Source organism: Astyanax mexicanus, chromosome 14 (assembly GCF_023375975.1).
Source record: "Astyanax mexicanus isolate ESR-SI-001 chromosome 14, AstMex3_surface, whole genome shotgun sequence".
NCBI lineage: Eukaryota > Metazoa > Chordata > Actinopteri > Characiformes > Acestrorhamphidae > Astyanax > Astyanax mexicanus.
The window spans coordinates 3,612,982-3,634,649 of NC_064421.1; the positions used below are offsets into that span (position 1 = coordinate 3,612,982).

A 21,668-nucleotide genomic window follows, 5' to 3' on the forward strand; every position below is an offset into this window, starting at 1 on the left:
TGTTGGCGCCTGTCTAGGTTGTATTCAGTCAGTGGAGCTCCTGTGTTTTTTGTTACCAAGATAAACAAACAAAACTCCAGAAATTTACCTGAACACACCTCATTTCATAACCAGACCACCACGCCCATCAGTGTAGATATATTTAGAAGCTCTGTTGCTATTTAAATGATGCAGACTTGCTTACCACATAAAATATATTCTGTTGGTAGAGTGTAAGATAGCAATTAGCAGTTATATATTTTTATAACATTTTATAGAACTGCCTGGTTACAATGTTGTAGGCCATAAGAGCAAGTTACCATTTACTTTACTTTAGAGTGTTAAGAATTCTTGCTGGCTGAGATCTGCAGTGATGTAATTCTCTCTGCTGGATTAATTTCCTGAAAAACAGCATCTGTTCCAGCCTTGCTTTTTAAAATCATTTTCAAAACTAAGATTATTTCTAATATTTCTTACTAACTGTAAGCTGAATTTTCCCTAAAATCACCCTCTCTTTTTTAAAAACAATTCAAGTATTTTAAAATATACTTTTACTATAGTATATTTCAGTTAATTTATCATTTTTAAAGGCTCTGACAATTTACTGCACCATTTTGTACATTGGATTTTGTACCATTTCCAGTTATTAAATGGACCTGACGAGCTTAACTGGCAAAAATAAAGTGAAAAACGTGGGTTTTCTAATATTTTTGATTGATAGTGTATGTATAATATGTTTGCAAAAGTATTGGTACCTAAGTTCCTTCTTCAATACATGGTTTTTGAGTGATCATGACCAGAGATGGAAAGTAATGGATTACATTTAGTAGATTGTATGAGTAATTTGTAATTTTTAAAGAAGTTTTTAAAATAGGTCATTTTACTTTTACTCGAGTACATTTTGACACAAGAAAGTTACTTCGCTACATTGGAAAACTCCCCGTTACTGAGTACAAAATAAATTGCTGGGGGAAAAAACACAATTGTCTAAAATAAAATAAAAAATTGGTCAAAATAATGAACTGTAAAACTATAAAAATACAGTTTATAGTCACATATATGACCATAACTTTTTAACAATAAAGAAAAAAAAAATTCTTGTTTTATGTTTTATGGGCTGGTCTGAACAAAAACTGCCTGAAAGGTCCAAATTATTATGTGGATTATTAGTTCATTTAAAACGATTTAATTTATGGTTTGTTGTACTTTTTTAGGTCAAATAATTAAAAGTAACTATGTAACTTTTACTCAAAGTAAATTTTAAATCGAGTACTTTTTTACTTTTACTCGAGTAGATTTTTAGATGGGTACTTTTACTTTTACTTGAGTAGAATTTAAGCAAAGTAAAGATACTTTTACTTCATTACAATTTTTCAGTACTTTTTCCACCTCTGATCATGACAATACTGTAATAATGTAAAAATGAGAACTTATCAGTATCATTTGCATATTTATTGAAGGCAGACATCAAGCAGAATTTACAGTTTATTACAGTTTCAGGGCTGTAAAAGCTCTATATGCAAATTATAGACAATATATTGCAATCAGGATTCTGAAGATGTAAATGGAGTCAAATACTCAATATATCAACTCTATCAATGGTTTACATGATCATTCTATACATGATAGAATGATCAAACTGTCCAAAATGTGTCCAACTCAAAACTTTAGCCATTTTTATACATGACAAAAATTATATTGATTAAAATCAGTACATTATTTAACAACTTATTACACTTAAATCCTTTAGGGACGTATTCTGTATTAAAATTCTGAACAATAAAGATGTCAGACCAGAATTAAAGAATAATTGTTATTTTTTTACAATTAAATTAACTGTTTTTAAGCCTTTCTCTCTGTCATTTTACACTCTAAACAGTTTTAACACTCAGTCTATGAGCTCAGATGCATTAAACTACAGATTTACACAAAACTATTACATTTCATAAGCAGCTTTAAAACACCTCTCATGCATTTCTGTTCAATATGTTCTCCATAAACAGGCCAGTTTATTAAACAGTGTGTGTCCAGATCTGCAGCTGGATCTGTATAAAACACCGTTACGGCCTTTAATTCTAATAATTCTCAACTATCTCCCACTTTCAAGTGTGTTACGCAATCTTCAGCTCATTTTAAATAAACACTGATACTTTCCATTAGATCAGTTCCTTCCTGTTTCACTCGATCTGTGTAAATATTCAACGTTTATGAGCAATAAATGATCAGTTAAGCCACTAAATGTGACTTTCTTGACTGAGTCGTGTAAACAGTACACGCTAAAAGGGAAATGCTGACAAATCCCAGGTAGTTTAAAGCATTAAAGCGTGTTTTTCTCTGCTGGAACAGTTTTCTTTGGTTCATGCTGAAAAAAAAAAACACTGCATTAAAGTGAACATGACATTCATTACTGTATATTATAAAACATCACTGCGTCTAATTCCAGACCTGCACTGTCTGCCAGTTCTTTTCCCCAAAAAATAGCAAAATAAATAAAAATAATAAAAAAAACCCCAAAAAAAACCAAAACAAATCTCTTATCAGATCTGTCAATTAATAATTATTATATGCCATTATTATAAATCACCATAAACACACAGTACCAGTCAAAGTATTAGACAATGTGAGTAATGTTCTAATCCATATTATAGCAAGAACTTTGAAAGTATCGTCAAGTGATGAAACCGGCACTCATCAGGACCACCCCAGGAAAGGAAGAGCAAGAGTTTGCTCTGTTGTACAGGATAAGTTAATCAGAGTTACCAGCCTCAGAAACCAAAAGTTAACAAACAGCTCCTTAGATAAGAGCATCTAAAAGCTTCTTCACAGAGTATTTTGGTTTGTTTAACACTGTTTTTAAGTTACTACATGATTCCTTATGTGTTCCTTCATAATCGGATAGATCACTTCACTATGTCCAAGCGTTTGACTCTTACTGTATGTCATAATAATAATTATGAAATGTCATATTTATACAATAATATATATAATATAATATATATGTATGTACCATAACATATGTATATAGCTGCAATAAAAGTAATTAGACCCTTTGTAATTATTTGAATTTCTACACTGATTACATTGTGAAAATCAGAAAACATTGCCAGAGAGTCTACAGGTTAATGAATTAAAAGATTCACTTACTTTTTCTAGCCTGCAATGTGGATATTTACTTAGTTTTCACAATGCACTCAATACAAAGCATGGAAATACAGTGTAGTTAGATTGTGTTCACCTATAATTGTTAATTATAAGATTTTTTAAGGATTTATTTTTTAGTAATGAACTAATAGGAATAAATTCAGGTAATTCCAAAGGGCTCAGTTACCTTTGCAACTGGTATTTATTTAGAACAGGTATTCATTTCTGCAAAAAAAAAACAAAAAAACGTAGAGATGCACATCACCTTATCACTTCATTACATCTTTACCTCTATGTTCCTCCTTCACTGCTATCGCCTTTCACTTCAGATTAAATATTAAAACGATAGTTTGGTCAATGCAGGGTTGAAGAAATCAATGATAGGTTAAGACCTTAGACTCAAACTGATGGGAGTCTTGTTCTGGCCACGCCCTCATTCCTCATAAACATCAGTCTTTGGCTGTGCTGATACGTTCAAACCAATGACTATATATGAACATGGACTCTGTGGTTTCAATCACCTTCACTAGCGTCTCAGACTGCCTTCATTGAGTTTACAGTGTAGCCTAAAGAATCAGAAGCACAGCATATTTGATCAGGTTTGTCCAGTTAATGTAATTAATTTCCCAAAAGTAAAAGAGCAGTACATGTTTTTATCACCAAAACATTTCCATTTCCCTCAAATAAAACAAATTACATTACCATCACTCAGCTCTGTTTACTCTATTAACCGCTGTGACAAACCGAAGCTACTGCGCTTCAGAGGTGCTAAACCAGTGGTGGCTTCCTTTTTGAGAGACGTTGCACCTTTGAAAAGTCACTGTCCACGCGTATAAAGAGAGTTTTTGGTATGTATTGACCAAAACATATATAAATTGATTCTAAAATTGAGATTATTGGAGCAACGTTCAGTTTTAGCATCTTCAAGTGGTGCCGTGACCCTCTTTAAAGAGTGTTTGAAGGCTTTGAAGATCAACATGAACAGCTCACTAATTTCCTTCTTACAATATTACCACTGTATTTTTTCATATATTCGACTAATTAATCCATTAAATCACTGATACAACATCTTTTTTAAAAGGATTATGCAGGAAACTCCTTTTAAACCATCATTTTGATAGAAAACAGTGGAGCACTAGAGTCTCAGACTGCCTTCATTGAGTTTACAGTGGAGCGTAAAGGATTTTTGAGAGATGTTGCATCTTTTGGACATTGCTGTTCATGTTTATATATAGTTTTTGGCATTTATTGAAGAAAAAATACACATAAATTGAGAATAACACTAAGAATATTGGAGCAATAGGAGCAATGTTCAGTTTTAGCATCTTCAAATGGTACCGTGACCCTTTTTAAAGGGGTTTTGAAGGCTTTGAAGAGCAACGTGAACAGCTCACTAATTTCATTTTTACAATATTATCACTGGTTTTTGTCACATATTCGACTACATAATCCATTACATCACTGATACAACATCTGTTTTAAAAGGATTATGCAGGAAACTCCTTTTAAACCATCATTTTGATAGAAAACAGTGGAGCACTTTGAGGTTCAGCACTCTATCAAAATAAGGAACTTATGAAGCAAGGTTATGGGTCATTGAGATGTGTGTCTCAGACTGCCTTCATTGAGTTTACAGTGCATTTTTGAGAGACATTGCATTTTTTTCATCACTGTCTATGCTAATATATATCATTTTTGGTATTTGTTGAACAAAAATACACATAAATTGACACTAACACTAAGATTATTGGAGCAATGTTCAGTTTTAGCATCTTCAAGTGGTGCCGTGACCCTATTTAAAGGGTGTTTGAAGGCTTTGAAGAGCAACGTGAACAGCTCACGAATTTAATTCTGACAATATTACCACTGTTTTTTGTCACATATTCGACTACATAATTCTTTAAATCAAGGATTATATAGGAAACTCCTTTTAAACCATCATTTTGATACTAGATTTTGATAGAAAACAGTGAGGTGCTTTGAGATTAAGCACCCTATCAAAATGAGGAACTTACGAATCAAGGTTATCGGACAGTGAGACTAGTGTCTCAGACTGCCTTCATTGAGTTTACAGTGGAGCCTAAAAGAATATTACCACTGGTTTTTGTCACATATTCGACTACATAATCCATAAAATCAAGGATTATAAAAGGATTATATAGGAAACTCCTTTTTAACCATCATTTTGTTTCTAGATTTTGATAGAAAACAGTGGAGCGCTTTGAGATTAAGCACTCTATCAAAATGAGGAACTTTGAAGGTTGAAGGTTATTGGTCGTTGCGTAAAACCTTGGCTTTGTTGTTGAAACCTTGTCTTAAACCTGTCAGAGCTTTCATGGAAACACATACACACTGTTAGTTTCCTTTCCTTTTTGGACACACAGCTTTAAAACATACAGGACACAATATAAACAAAAGGAAATTTTACCTCAGCAGAAACTGTAGATGTTCCCGGAGCGAGGGCACTGGTTTAAAAGCTCCAGGGAGAAGCTCTGAATGCACCTGAACCCTGTGAGGAACTCTACACGAGGCTCGAGGCCTTCAGGACACTAAACATACTCAAACACTGGCTATTTAAGAGGGAAAGGAATCAGGTTTCTTGTGCTCTGTGTGTGAAAGCTCGTCTCAGGGGTTAAAATTAACTTTCCTCAACACTCCACTCCGTCACGTGGAGATAGAGGACCAGACACCGCCATGGCAGCAGCAGATGATGCCACCAGGTGAAGCGGTAGCTGTCGCTGTCGCTCAGTGTGTTCAGTTGGGCAGCGGCAGTCATAAATAGGGAGGAGAGAAAGGGAAGAAGGGATACTGCATATCGTATTCGTCCACGTAGAAACACTGGAAGTACGGCACGTCTTCTGAAAAATAGAGTGTAACACAACAGGAGAACTTTTACTGCAACTTACTTACACTCTACAAACACAATAATACCCTACTGTAGGCCCAAACCAACATTTTACAGATTATTTTTTTATTAAAAACTCCAGTTTTATGTCTCAGTGCGCCTTATTTATGAATTCTACCAGTCAGGTATTAAGGAGCAGTAAACAGGGTTCCTGCAGGTCCTTAAAAAGTCTTAAAATGTCTTAAATTAAGCTCAAATGGTGCCGTGACCCTATTTAACCCTTGTTTGGTGTTCATATTTTTGTTACACGTTTACTTTGTTACTTGTATTGTAAATTAAGCAATTCTACATTAAAATGCTTTACACATGCTCGCTTCACCTAAACTGCAAGCAATATAAACAGCTTACATGGTTAATATTTACCCTTTACCTTTCTTATGTTACATTTCTTTTAAAAAGTGCTACTCTTTTTTTATTAGTTTTTTTAATAAAATGTAAAAGAAAATGAATTAAACTCAAGATATGAGTAGAAAATTTGTTTAGTTTAAAATTTACAAATGAAGCAATGTTTATTAGCCCTTGGCCAAACATACTGTATGTAATATAAATGTGTGTGTGTGTGTGGGGGGGGGGGGTGGGGGGGGGTGTACAGTGTGTGTTTATCGAAAATGTGTTTTGATATATGTTTTTCACAAAAACTGAGCCAATGCCAATGAGTTTGAGTTAGAACAAATATATTTTTAGTATCATTTGATGAAAAATGAAAACGGGTCCCACAGACCCGAACACCACACAAGGGTTAAAGGGTGTTTGTGGGCTTTGAAGAGCAACGTGAACAGCTCACTTATTTAATTCTTACAATTTTACCACTTGTTTTTGTCACATATTTAACTACATAATCCATTAAATCACTGATACAACATACGTTTTAAAAGGATTATGCAGGAAACTCCTTTTAAACCATTATTTTGATTTCTAGATTTTGATAGAAAACAGTGGAGCACATTGAGATTAAGCACCCTATCAAAATAAGGAACTTACAAACTAAGGTTATCAGTGTCTCAGACTGCCTGCATTGAGTTTACAGTGGAGCCTAAAGGATTTTTGAGAGATGTTGCCTCTTTCATGCTTATATAATTTGTTTTTGGTATTTATTGAACAAAAATACACACATGAATTGACACTCATCCAATTTGCACCATATAAGGCGCACTAAAAACCTTTAATTCTCCCAAAAATCATTAGTGCACCTTATGTATGAATTCTACCAGTCAGGTATTAAGGAGCAGTAAACAGGATTCCTGCAGGTCCTTAAAAAGACTTGATATGTCTTAAATTACATTTTCAGACAGGACTACATTTTTGGGTCTTAAATTATATCTATAGAGGTCTTTAAAAGCATTAATTTTGACTTTTAAAATGGTACAAAAACCCTGTTAAAGTCACTCTGCTGAAGTACAGAGTTATACAGGAGTTTCAGTTTAGTTCTCCAGCACCGAGACTCAAGACTGGAACAGCATTAGCCACTAACCACGCTAAGCGCTTAGCGCTAGCTCTTTCACTGTTCAGAGGTGAGTATTATCAGCCTGTAGCCTGCTGCTAACCCCAGCTAGCACTGTTGGAGCAGCATTAGCATTAACTGAATCCCTGTATCCCTTGCATCCCAAGATATGACACTTTGATACAGTGTAAAGTAGTCAGTGTACAGCTACAGTATAACAGTGTAAATTTGTTGTGCCCTCAAAATAACAACCCCGAACCATGATGCTTTCCCCACCATGCTCGACTTTAAGTGGAGGACAGTTGTCTTGGTTCGCCTCACCAGGGCACCACCACACATGTTGGACACCCTCTCCAAAGCAGAGGACATGGTTCCAATAATCAAAGCTCCAGGACCTCTTGTCTTTAGTAAACTGTTTGCAGGCTTTCTTGTGCATCAGCTTCAGCAGAGGCTTTCTTTTAGGACAGTGCCATGCAGACAGAGTTGATGCCTCAGTGAGTGCAGAGTGCATGATCTGAGCACTGCAGTTGGACCTCCTACTTCAACCTCTACAGCAATGCTGGCAGCACTCACACATCTATTGTTTAAACCCTGGATATTACGCTAAACATGTTCAAATCCAAATTATCTAAAAAAAAAAAAAGGGGGATTCACTGTGACTGACCTTCTTCTTCCACTGGTTCCTCCTTGATCACCACAGGTTCTTCTGGTTCAAAATGAGAAGATGATTTAGAAGATTAAGTTTAAAATTCATAAACTAACCAATCAATTCACTGAAAAACATTCTGAACCCTTTTATTATTTACATTATATAATTTACCTTTTACTTCCTTCTCTTTGGTCACGACCTTTTCTGTGGGTTTTTCTATGATGGAAAAGAGAAAAAGCTTAATTACACATGGACCAGGTTATAGTATTCATAGTAAATCATTTTTGTCTTTTTACCATTATAAAATAATGTTAAGGTTAATAATAGGCTAAAATGTGCTTATTGGCGATTAAAAAAATTAAAAATCATTAGTAATCAATTATAATCATTCCTGTTTTAACTGAAGTGAGGAATGTTGGTAGATCTGTTTATTGATAAATGTTGTAGACATGAATTATATTGATATCGTTTTATTTCCAGATGATTTAACATGAAACCAACACTTTAACCAACAGTACACATTAAACAAATCATTTTTATTACCTTCCTCTTTGACTGCCTCTGGTTCTAAAGCAAATTAAAAAAATCTGACATTAGCAAGCAAGAATATAAATGATTCTTATTATTTTTTTTAGGATAAACAATAAACAGTTGGCCGATATTCATAAAACATTTAAGGATTGACAGAAAAATAATTTTGTTCTGAATAAAATTGCCATGATGACTACAGCTCTGGGACAAATTAAGCGACCACTTCAGTTTCTGAATCAGTTTCTCTGATTTTGCTATTTATAGGTTTATGTTTGAGTAAAATGAACATTGTTGTTTTTATTCTATAAACTACAGACAACATTTCTCCCAAATTCCAAATACAAATATTCTCATTTAGAGCATTTATTTACAGAAAATGAGAAATGACTGAAATAACAAAAAAAGGTGCAGAGCTTTCAGACCTCAAATAATGCAAAGAAAACCAGTTCATATTCATAAAGTTTTAAGAGTTCAGAAATAATCAATATTTGGTGGAATAACCCTGTTTTTTAATCACAGTTTTAATTCATGCATCTTGTCATTATGTTCTCCTCTCCTCCACCAGTCTTACACACTGCTTTTGGATAACTTTATGCTGCTTTACTCCTGGTGCAAAACATTCAAGCAGTTCAGCTTGGTGGTTTGATGGTTTGTGATCATCCATCTTCCTCTTGATTTTATTCCAGAGGTTTTTACTCTGGTGAAATCAAAGAAACTCATAATTTTTAAGTGGTATCTTATTTTTTCCAGAGCTGTATTTCTAATATTACACTAATTTATATTTTGGCCTCCTGACCACATAATCCGGTTTCTTACCTAGAGTGACTTCTTCTTTTATGATTTCTTGTTGAAGAAAACAAATTTAACACATCATTTTACAGATGTACTGTGTACAGTGTTGTGGTGCAGGGAAACCAAAGCTTCCACTGAAGTCTTAGGAACAGCTTAATTCAGGGGTTTTTAACCTTTTTTGCTGTGATCTCTTTTTAATATTATACAATACTATGCCTGAAACCATGCAAAAGGTGTGTACTTATTATCTTGATTAATCATGGGTGTGGTGAATTTTGGGCGTAATGTGAAATATTGAAGGTGATCTGGAAATGAGGTGTGTTCAGGTACATTTCTGGTGTATTGCTGTCTTCTTCAAGAATGACAAAAGATTAATGTAAGATTTACTTAAAAAACATGTATCATCTTTAAAGCTAAAGTCTGTAGGTTTTGATGATGTGTGGGGATTTAGTGACCTCTCTGGTGAAAATGTGTAATTGTACAGAGCTTCTGGAAGAGTACTTTTAATACAGGTTACTGTAAATACATTTCTGTGTCAAATACTGTAAGTACAATATTGTTTTGTTCATTCGTTAAATACTGTCAATATGTAGACAGCAATTACATCCAACAAACCTACCAGACAACTCCGCTCTGACTTTGGCAGATTGCTATTTTAACAGCGCAGCAACCTGGACGTGTATGACGCTTCTTAGCAGAGGAAACTGACCTGCTCGTCTATTCTGTTTATTGTTGATGTAAAAGTTGGGTGTGCATGTGCTGACAATTCACTGTCAAGATAGCAATGAACGTCTGACTGTTGGCATCTGTCTAGGTTGGATTCAGTCAGTGGCGCACCTGTGTTTTCCGTTGCCAAGATAGCAATACTCCAGAAAGTTACCTGAACACACCTCATTTCCAGACCACCACGCCCATCAGTGTAGATATATTCAAAACCACTGTTGCTATTTAATCGATGCAGACGGAAGGTTTTAAGGTAGCCACGTGAACCATTGTGGAACATCACTCTCGTTTAAGAAGGTTAAAAACCCCTGGTTTAATTGATGTTAACATGTTAGCATGAACATAATTGTGTGTGTAATACTAGGTATACCTTTCTTCTTAGGTTCTGGTTTGATCTTTTCCTTTGGAACCTCTTCTAGAATGGAAAAAAATCATGTAAGATTTACACAAAAAACTCTTCATCTTTAAAGCAACAGTCTGTAGGTTTTGATAATGTGGTGGGAATGTATAATTGCACATATCATCTGGAAGAGTACTTATAATACATAAAAATGTGTTGCTAGGTGGTTGCTATAGTGTTGCTCTGTGGTTTCAATTGTGTTGCTAGGTGGTTGCTATGGTGTTGCTCTGTAGTTACAATCATATTGCTAGGCTGTTGATACGGTATTGCTCTGTAGTTACAATTGAATTGCTAGGCTGTTGCTATGGTGTTGCACTGTGGTTGCAATTGTGTTGCTAGGCCGTTGCTATGGTGTTGCACTGTGATTCCAATTGTGTTGCTAGGCAGTTGCTATGATGATGCTCTGTAGTGACAATTGAATTGCTAGGCTCTTGCTATGGTGTTGCTAGGCTGTTGCTATAGTATTGCTCTGTGGTTGCAATTGTGCCGCTAGACTGCTGGTATAATGTTGCAATGTGGTTTCAATTGTGTTACTAGGCTGTTGCTATGGTGTTGCTCTCTAGTTACAATTTAATTGCTAGGCTGTTGCTATAGTATTGCTCTGTGGTTGCAATGGTATTGCTAGAGACTAGCTATTTTGTTTGCTAGGCTGCTGGTATAGTTTTGCATTGTGGTTCCAATTGAACTGCTAGGCAGTTGCTATGGTGTTGCCCTGTAGTTACAATTGTATTCCTAGGCCATTGCTATGGTGTTGCTCTGTAGTTACAATTGAATTGCTAGATTGTTGCTATTGTGTTTCTAGGCTGTTGCTATGGTTTTACCCTGTGGTTGCAATTGTATTGCTAGATAGTTGCTATTCTGTTGCTCTGTGGTTGCAATTGTATTGCTAGGTGGTTGCTATCTGTTGCTATGGTGTTGCTCTGTAATTCCGATTATGTTGCTAGGCGGTTGCTATAGTGTTGCTCTGTAGTTACAGTTGTGGTCAAAAGTTTACATACACTTGTAAAAAAACATAATGTTATGGCTGTCTTGAGTTTTCAATAAGTTCTACAACTCTTATTTTTCTGTGATAGAGTGATCAGAACACATACATGTTTGTCACAAAAAACAGTCATAAAATTTGGTTCTTTCATAAATTTATTATGGGTCTGCTGAAAATGTCACCAAATCTGCTGGGTCAAAAATATACATACAGCAACAAAATTTGTCAATTTTGGTGATGTAGCGAGTTGTGTCAATCAAATTAGCTTCATGTCATGGCCTCTTCACTTCTTGTAAGTGATTCTGATTGACTACAGCTGTTGACTTCTCATGAGCCCATTTAAATAGGGCTCATTTGACCCAGTGATTAGACTCAGCTACAAAAGCTACAATGGGAAAGTCAAAGGAACTCAGTGTGGATCTGAAAAAGCGAATTATTGACTTGAACAAGTCAGGGAAGTCACTTGGAGCCATTTCAAAGCAGCTACAGGTCCCAAGAGCAACTGTGCAGACAATTATACGCAAGTATAAAGTGCATGGAACAGTTGTGTCACTGCCACGATCAGGAAGAAAACGCAAGCTATCACATGCTGCCGAGAGGAGATTGGTCAGGATGGTCAAGAGTCAACCAAGAATCACCAAGAAGCAGGTCTGCAAGGATTTGGAAGCTGATGGAACACAGGTGTCAGTCTCCACAGTCAAGCGTGTTTTACATCGCCATGGACTGAGAGGCTGCCGTGCAAGAAAGAAGCCCTTGCTCCAGAAAAGGCACCTTAAGACTCGGCTGAAGTTTGCTGCTGATCACATGGACAAAGATAAAACCTTCTGGAGGAAAGTTCTCTGGTCAGACGAAACAAAAATTGAGCTGTTTGGCCACAACACCCAGCAATATGTTTGGAGGAGAAAAGGTGAGGCCTTTAATCCCAGGAACACCATGCCTACTGTCAAGCATGGTGGTGGTAGTATTATGCTCTGGGGATGTTTTGCTGCCAGTGGAACTGGTTCTTTGCAGAAAGTAAATGGGATAATGAAGAAGGAGGATTACCTCCAAATTCTGCAGGAAAACTTAAAACCATCAGCCCGAAGGTTGGGTCTTGGGCGCAGTTGGGTGTTCCAACAAGACAATGACCCAAAACACACATCAAAAGTGGTAAAGGAATGGCTAAACCAGGCTAGAATTAAGGTTTTAGAATGGCCTTCCCAAAGTCCTGACTTGAACCCCATTGAGAACATGTGGACAGTGCTAAAGAAACGGGTTCATGCAAGAAAACCATCACATTTAGCTGAACTGCACCAATTCTGTCAAGAAGAGTGGTCAAACATTCGACCTGAAGCTTGCCAGGAGCTTGTGGATGGCTACCAAAAGCGCCTAGTTGCCGTGAAAATGGCCAAGGGACATGTAACCAAATACTAATGTTGCTGTATGTATATTTTTGACCCAGCAGATTTGGTGACATTTTCAGCAGACCCATAATAAATTTATGAAAGAACCAAATTTTATGACTGTTTTTTGTGACAAACATGTATGTGTTCCGATCACTCTATCACAGAAAAATAAGAGTTGTAGAACTTATTGAAAACTTAAGACAGCCATAACATTATGTTTTTTACAAGTGTATGTAAACTTTTGACCACAACTGTACAAATGAATTGCTAGGCTGTTGCTATGGTGTGGTTAGGCTGTTGCTATAGTTTTGCTAGTTTTGTCGTTGTGAATTCTACAGGCTGTGTTGTTAAAAAATACTGTCAAAACTGTAGAGAGCATTTATTAAGAACTGCTGCTTTAATATGTTAAAACTGTTCACAGAATGAAAAGAAATGGCAGAATCTGAGTCACCTTTCTTGGATACGGCTGGTTTGGTGACATTTCTCAGAGGTCGTTCTGTAAATTGGAGAGGATGTATTATCAGTACAGACTGAGCTGCAGTTCGCTGGAATTCACTGATAGATCATTTATTTCACTCTGTACTGATACCTTTCTTCACAGCCGCTGCTTTAGTGATGTTTTTCAGAGCCTCGCGTCCTGAAAGAAACAAATAATTCACACATAATTCATACATTTATATACAGCTAAAAAAAGCAAACAGGATGAGTGTATAAGTGAGATACTGGTTAATGTATTTTTACCTTTTACTACAGTGGAGACTTTAAGCTTCTCTTTCAAAGGAGCGGGTCCTGTTTTAATGTAGGGATAAATACAGCATTATTAATAATAATAATAATAATAATAATAATAATAATAATAATAATAATAATAATAATAATAATAATAAAAATCTCAAGTAACTTTATGTAGAATTAAAGCATGAAAAATTACAGTCAGCGAACTCAAAAAGCACATTTCCTGAATGGTTGTGCTATAAAATGGTTTCTCTTTCTATGTTTGTTGCTGCTATGGTGTTACTTAGTGGTTGCTATGGTATTGTTCTGCAGTTGCAATTGTGTTGCTAGGCTGTTGCTATACTATTGCACTGTGGTTCAAATTGTGTTGCTGTAGTATTGCTTTGTGGTTGCAATTGAATTTCTAGTCTGTTGCTATGGTGTTGCTCTGTAGTTACCATTGATTTGCTACACTGTTGATATTGTGTTGCTCTGTGGTTGCAATTGCACTGCTACGCTGTTGCCATGGTGTTTCTCTGTGGTTACAATTGCACTGCTACGCTGTTGCCATGGTGTTTCTCTGTGGTTACAATTGCACTGCTAGGCTGTTGCTATGGTGTTTCTCTGTAATTACCATTTTATTGCTAGGCTGTTGCTATATTATTGCACTGTGGTTCGAATTGTGATGCTGTAGTGTTGTTCTGTAGTTACCATTGTATTGCTAGGATGTTGCTACCCCTTTACTCTGTGGTTGCAACTGTTTTTCAAGCAGTTGCTATGGTGTTTCTCTGTGGTTGCAATTGTATTGCTAGGCAGTTGCTATGCTGTTGATCTGTAGTTACAATTGTATTGCTAGGCAGTTGCTATGCTTTTACCCTGTGGTTGCAATTGTGCTGCTAGGCAGTTGCTATGCTGTTGATCTGTAGTTACAATTTTATTGCTAGGCTGTTGCTACGGTGTTGCTCTGTGGTTGCAATCGTATTGCTTGGCAGTTGCCATGCTGTAGCTCTGTGGTTGCAATTTTATTGCTAGTTTATTGCTATGTTAATAGCTTAATGAAATTTTAGGTAGTTGCTAAGGCATCGTTTAGTGGTTGCTATAGTGTTGTAAGGTATTTGCATGATCTCAGACTGCTAGTTAGTCTGGTATTTGTTGAATTTTGAAGGCAGTGCCAATTATAGAACAACCAGCTCTGTAAAAGACGTATAATATTTTTATATTATTATATATTTATATGTTTTGAGTTGTATTACTGGTAGACGTACTCAGTGCACTGGTTTAACTCGACTCCCCAGACAAATAAATCTGGTTCCTTAGCTGCAGAAACCATGCAGATGAATTCGTAATGAGGCGTAACCTTTTCCTCTCCTCAGTCTGAGGGAATAAATGTCAGAAGGTTGTTCTGGGCCACAGTGAGAGAGAGTATGGAGGCCTGAAATACCGGCTGATAACCAAATTTAATTTCAGAAATCCTAAAGCAGGACAATCAAACCATTCTGGACATTTTACCCCTTTTAATTCTGTGATTAACATGTATATTTTATGTCATTTCAGCTAGATGCTATAGTGATTTTTATGGTCTTGTTCCTATAGTGTCCCAAGTGGATGTTATTGTAGTCTAAGTGGTTGATATGGTGTTGTTGCTAAGGTGTTGTTGGTAAATGGTTGTTAGAGCATTGCTTTGATGTTGCTAGTTGGTCCTTATGGTATTTCAGATGGTTATTATTGTGCTGTTTAGTGATTGTGATGGTGTTGCTAAATTGCTAAATGGTTGCTATGGTGTTGCTAGGTGGTTGCTAACGACATGTACTGGCTCTGAACTACTCCAGTAGACTCCAATTCATAGCATGCACTCACACCGTGATGCTACAGTGTTCCCAATCTCCCAGTTACTGATTCTTTTCACCTGGCCAGTCTATTATAAATACCCATCAGTTTGCTCTGTTCCCTTGTCGAGTATTAAATCTAGTTAGCTAGCTTTTCTACAACATGTTTCCTTTGTCTATTGCCTTAGTTTCCAACCTGCAAAGGCATTTATCATAATTAGTAAACTGATATAAAGCTTTGTTAAGTGTTTCCATTGTTTGAATGGATAAGTAGATGAATAGCAAACCTTTCTTTGTCGCTTTCTCTTTGATCTCCTGGGGCTCTGAAACAGACAAAAAAATATGTTCAGAACATCATAAGGAAAAAAGTGTTTAGAGTGAAATATGATTTATGTATTAAATGTATAGTGGATACTAGACGTAACTGACATTCAGCTGATTTACACAAATAATACTTTAAAATCTACTGTAAAAAAACTACTTTACAATATTTAATTAAATGATTGGTTCAACAGTTTGGTCATCTGCATTTCCAACAGTTGGGTTATCTGGGTTAACTGCACCTTAAGCCTTATATGAGCCGGATTAGTTCTACTTAAGGAGTTATAGTTAATCTTATCCATTGCACTGAAGATTTGGGGTTTTAATCCAGTATGAATCTGCACTGTGTGCAGTTTCTACAGTCTGAGACTAGACGTTGACAGCAGTATTTGTAGCATGACTATAATCCAGTATAAATATGAAGTGTATAGTTTTTAAAGTCTGATTATTATAATAATTGAGTGATTCTGTAATCCAGTATGTATTTTTGCAATTTACCAGAACAGTAATAATTGTTATAATAAATCTCCCACATGATGTGATAGCTCACTAGCAGGTAGTGGTGTTATCCACTGCGCCACACCAACCACTTTAAATAGTCAATTATATGTAAAATTACATAGTATAGTATAGTTTAGTGTACCGTGATATTTAAAATTTTTGACAGTATCTATGAATAAAGACGATACATTAAAATTAATTTTATTTTAATTTGTTTGATTTTTGTCTTATTTAAAATTTAACTTATGTAAAGTACTCCAAATTGCTTTTGTTTTACATCTTACATGTTTTTAACATCAACATTATCCAAACACTGTTTTAAAAATTGTTAAAAAAAAAAACCGTGGGAAGGATTTTAATCCAGTATGAATATGTAGTGTGTATTGTTTTTAAGGTGTAATCCAGTATAATATGTGCAATATGTGTAGTTTTCTCAGTCTCTGATAGTTATAGTTGTGGAGTGATTTTAATCCAGTATGAATCTGCAGTCTTCTATGTAGTCTAATCCGGTATGAATCTGCAGTGCACATAGTTTACACAGTGTGAGAGTTATAATTGTGGATTTATTTAATCCAGTATTTATCTTAGTGTGTGCATTTCACATTTAGACAGTAGTAAACGTGAAGGGATTTTAATCCAGTATGAATCTGCATTGAACGTGGTTTTCACAGTGTGAGAGTTATAATTGTGGATTGGTTTTAATCCAGTATGAATCAGCAATGTCTATCATTTTTATAGTCTGAAAATTATTAGTGTTGAGTAATTTTAATCCAGGATGAATCTGCAGTTTATGTAGTTTTCACAATCTGAGAGTTATAGTTGTGGATTGATTTTAATCCAGTATGAATCAGCAATGTCTATCACTTTTACAGTTTGAGTGGTATAGTTGTAGAGTGATTTTAATCCAGTATGTATCGGAGTGTTGATATACCTTTGATGGTTCTATTGTCCATCTTTAACTGATCGATCTGGCTCTGTGTGACCTCCAGGTCAGACCTTATTTCACCGATATCTTTCCTCAGCAGATCCAGGATAGACAGTTTTTGGTTGATGGCTTTCAGCAGCTCTAGCTCCACACCCAAATCTGGAAAATAAGAGTTTTTGACGACTGTTTACCGATAAAAATTCAACAATCTCAGATTTAAATAGACAAAGTACTAATAAACGGCAATACAATAAAACCCTTTATGCTGCAAGTTCTAATCTAATCACTTAAAGAAATGTGACACTGTAATACTACAGGTTTATTATGTATTTAGAAATATTGTAAAAGCATCTTAAATATAAAATAAAAAAATTAAACATATATTGGGCATCTTACCTTTGGGGGCGGGATGCACTACAGGGATCGGTGCTTCTTTGGCAACCTTTGGCTCTGGAAAAGAAAAACACATTATTATGTAAAAAATATTTACTTTAATAATACATTAATAATAAAAATAATACATGACTTGCTTATATACATAGATAGTCAAGTATATTTAAATAATTTAGTATAGTATAGTGTGATATTTAAACATTATGACAATATCTAAATATGAGAACGGTACTTAATAAAATAAAATAATATAAAAAAAGTAAGTGATTTTTGGGTCTATTTAGCACATGGCCAAATTAACTCATATATGACTTTCTATGCATTTAAGATGCCCCAGAGTGGAAAATCTTATTATTATTTTTTTTTTAATTAAAAACCTGATATGAACATTGATAATGCCAAAAAAATGAGTACCTGATGTTTCTTTAATCTTTTTATCGTTTATGTTTAATGGTCTTTGTCTTATTTCTCATTTTTATTATTTGAGTTTTATATTTTAAATGATTTTAACTTTACCATAATATAACAATTGTTTTAAAAACTGCAAAAAATAAAGTGAATCGATTATTATTTTTAGAAATTATTATTATTATTATTATTATTTTTTATTAGGACTAAAATGCAGACAATTTACTTGCATTTAAACCAAAAGCTTTGAACAAGCAAAAGTCTTCAGAGTTTAGAATAAATTAGTTAATATGCAGCTTTCCAGAAATATCATAATTTTTAAACTTTTGATCATTTCTGTACTGAACACAGTATAAACCTAAAATAATATTAAATAATTATTTCGGTACTGCAGACATAATTTTTAAACCTTTAAAATTCCAGTTCTAAACCTTTTAAACATGCTCTGGCTGTAACTCCATAATCAGCTCACAGTAGAAATAATGCTGTTTACTGTTGCCTTTTTATTGCAAAATACTTTATTCTACTTTTTTTTATTAAAAGAATAGTGAGTAGTTAGAAACTGGTATGAATTAGTTTTTAGTAGTTTAGCTTAAGGGGAAAATAGAAAAAGGGCGGGAAATGCTGACTCTTCCTGCATCTTTAGCGACATGCTAAATTTAAACGACAGAAAAACTGAAAATCTGAATAAACAGCCTACAAGATGCTCCTCAAAACAGCCGGAAATATTCCTAATACCATTCACTCGACAGTGTGCTCTCAGATAACAGGATTTAACTTCAAAATGTGATTTAACCCTCTGAGCTGTGTTTTAGTGCTCTGTTCTGAGGTGTTTAGCCTGTTAGCTTGCTAGATTAGCTAGCAGTTAGCGTTAGCATTTTTGGGCAGTAAAACAGCCATAAAGTCCATAAAGCTAGCTGGCTATGTATATATATATATATATATATATATATATATATATATATATATATATATATATATATATATATATACATAGCCAGCTATATATATATATAAAGCTAAACAGAAAACAGAATAATTGACATATTATATATTCAGGATTGTTTCTGGCTGGTTCTGCAGCTTGACTGTATGATAAACTATTCTTTTAACGTCATTTCACGAAGCTGGGCTCTGGCTTTAACCCCTTCATCAGCTCACTTTATATCAGAAAATGATTTTTAATGGAGCTAAAAGACTAATGGATATAAGATAGCCCTGTGATGTGGAAAACACAAACAGAATCATATATATCAGCCATTAATTCAGCTCAGAAAACAGTTAGCATGGCCAGTTAGCTGATTGGCTAATCCATCATTTTGGGCTTCAAATTAAAAGTTCCAGGACCAGAAAATAGAAATAAAAAAGAGCTATACTAAAATATAATTTTTATTTAGTTTGGACTATTTTACGTTATTCAGACTTTACTAAGTAAACTATTCATCAAAATATGGTGAAATATCTAAATTCTGTTAATATCTGCAACTAATTTTCAAGTGTTTTAAGCAGGGCTGCTTTATTTTATTAATACATAAATTAAAAGCCCCAGTGCAGAAAATATAAATAATCTATATAAATTATTTTTTTAATGATTAAGATCTATATTAATTTTATTTAAATTTTGTTTGGACTATTTTATTTTGCAATAATCTACACAATGTGATTATAATAATATATTATAATAAAATAATGAATATTATTAAAGAAATAGTCCGAAATACCTTTCTTTGGTGTAGGTTCAGGTTTTGCCTTTTCTTTTGGAGCAGGTTCAGGTTCTGCAAAATGTTAAAAATTAGATTAATGTATATTAAGCATTATTATGCTATAGTGCACTAAAGTGTTCTTGTAGCCACATTATTATTAATCAGTATATTTAAACAGTGCTAAAATAGAACAATTTTTTTTTTGTGCTTATTATACTTTAATTGTATAAGAATAGTACAAAAGTCGTACTTAAATTGTGCTAAGTGTATTTAACTGTCCTAAAATGGAAGTATTTTAAATATACTTAATAAGTAACATTTAAACATTTAATCTACTTCATGTATGTAACCCCATATTTTAAATAAGCTTACAGTAAAATTATAATACATTTAATGAGTATTGCAACTGTATCACTATTTATTATACACCAGATATATTAGAAATGTACTAAAAATGTATGTTAAATATATTTACATTAGAGTACAAATATGCTTCTTGTTTCTGTCTTTTGTAAGTAGCACACTTCTATCTAGTATAAAAATATATTTTAGTATACTGTACAATTTTTAGCGTGTTACAAATGTACTTTATGTAATATTTCACATTTAAATGTTATTTAACACTGTATTCTATAATTTGCGTATATTTACATGTTCCTGATTATAATTACAGAGCATCAAAATACATTTTAATTGGTATATTAATGTAATACCTAAATATATTTTTACATCATACATAGTACTTTATGTGAACTACTGTACTACTGTAAAAATGTACAAAAGTATATTTGTAAATAAGAATTTTAGAACTATATTGAATTACATTATGTATTTACAAAATTTAATTACATATCATAGTCTATTTATTTAAAATACACTATATTGTACTTTTTTGTTTTTATTTGATGAAAGCATAATATTAATGTGCTTTTAATATATTTTAAGTAAGTACATACATCTGTGAGAATATTTACAGCATACTTAGACATTTCTCAATATGTTTTAAGTACCAGGGAGGTACTGATTGTACACATATTTGTGAAGTTGGTTATCAACAAGAATGGAAACACTGCCATGAACTCAAAAGTACCTTTCTTTGGAGCTGGTTCAGGTTTCGGCTTCGCCTTTAGAACAGGTTCAGGTTTCACCTTTTCCTTTGGCACAGGTTCAGGTTTCACCTTTTCCTTTGGCACAGGTTCAGGTTTCACCTTTTCCTTTGGCACAGGTTCAGGCTTCACCTTTTCCTTTGGCACAGGTTCAGGCTTCACCTTTTCCTTTGGAACAGGTTCAGGTTTCACCTTTTCCTTTGGCACAGGTTCAGGTTTCACCTTTTCCTTTGGCACAGGTTCAGGCTTCACCTTTTCCTTTGGCACAGGTTCAGGCTTCACCTTTTCCTTTGGCACAGGTTCAGGTTTCGGCTTCGCCTTTAGAACAGGTTCAGGTTTCACCTTTTCCTTTGGCACAGGTTCAGGTTTCGCCTTTTCCTTTGGCACAGGTTCAGGCTTTACCTTTTCCTTTGGCGCAGATTCAGGTTTCACCTTTTCCTTTGGCACAGGTTCAGGTTTCACCTTTTCCTTTGGCCCAGGTTCAGGCTTCACCTTTTCCTTTGGCCCAGGTTCAGGCTTCACCTTTTCCTTTGACACAGGTTCAGGCTTCAGCTTTTCCTTTGGAACAGGTTCAGGTTTCACCTTTTCCTTTGGCACAGGTTCAGGCTTCACCTTTTCCTTTGGCACAGGTTCAGGTTTCACCTTTTCCTTTGGAACAGGTTCAGGTTTCACCTTTTCCTTTGGCACAGGTTCAGGCTTCACCTTTTCCTTTGGCACAGGTTCAGGTTTCACCTTTTCCTTTGGCACAGGTTCAGGTTTCACCTTTTCCTTTGGAACAGGTTCAGGTTTCACCTTTTCCTTTGGCACAGGTTCAGGCTTCACCTTTTCCTTTAGCACAGGTTC

General features: G+C 34.6%; 1 protein-coding gene across 50 annotated transcripts in view; it reads right to left on the reverse strand.

Annotated features, from left to right (window-relative positions):
* Nucleotides 1-1,416: 1,416 nt before the first annotated feature.
* si:ch211-266g18.10 (titin) overlaps nucleotides 1,417-21,668 on the reverse strand; it is a 56,736-nt gene continuing 36,484 nt past the window's right edge. Inside the window, exons 29-44 of one of the 50 annotated variants that reach the window (XM_049463423.1) lie at nucleotides 21,588-21,647; nucleotides 21,048-21,077; nucleotides 20,810-20,987; nucleotides 19,738-19,791; nucleotides 17,612-17,665; nucleotides 17,222-17,374; nucleotides 15,756-15,791; nucleotides 13,670-13,717; nucleotides 13,518-13,565; nucleotides 13,380-13,424; nucleotides 10,532-10,576; nucleotides 9,463-9,489; nucleotides 8,659-8,682; nucleotides 8,287-8,331; nucleotides 8,131-8,172; nucleotides 1,417-5,978 (exon numbers count right to left, since the gene is read on the reverse strand). In XM_049463423.1, coding sequence (XP_049319380.1) covers nucleotides 5,893-5,978; nucleotides 8,131-8,172; nucleotides 8,287-8,331; nucleotides 8,659-8,682; nucleotides 9,463-9,489; nucleotides 10,532-10,576; nucleotides 13,380-13,424; nucleotides 13,518-13,565; nucleotides 13,670-13,717; nucleotides 15,756-15,791; nucleotides 17,222-17,374; nucleotides 17,612-17,665; nucleotides 19,738-19,791; nucleotides 20,810-20,987; nucleotides 21,048-21,077; nucleotides 21,588-21,647 — 975 coding nt within the window. In that variant the 3' untranslated portion in view covers nucleotides 1,417-5,892. Of the gene's footprint in view, nucleotides 5,979-8,130; nucleotides 8,173-8,286; nucleotides 8,332-8,658; nucleotides 8,683-9,462; nucleotides 9,490-10,531; nucleotides 10,577-13,379; nucleotides 13,425-13,517; nucleotides 13,566-13,669; nucleotides 13,718-15,755; nucleotides 15,792-17,221; nucleotides 17,375-17,611; nucleotides 17,666-19,737; nucleotides 19,792-20,809; nucleotides 21,318-21,400; nucleotides 21,648-21,668 lie in introns of all 50 variants that reach the window. The other 49 variants (XM_049463422.1, XM_049463421.1, XM_049463418.1 and 46 more) reach the window with 49 other exon arrangements.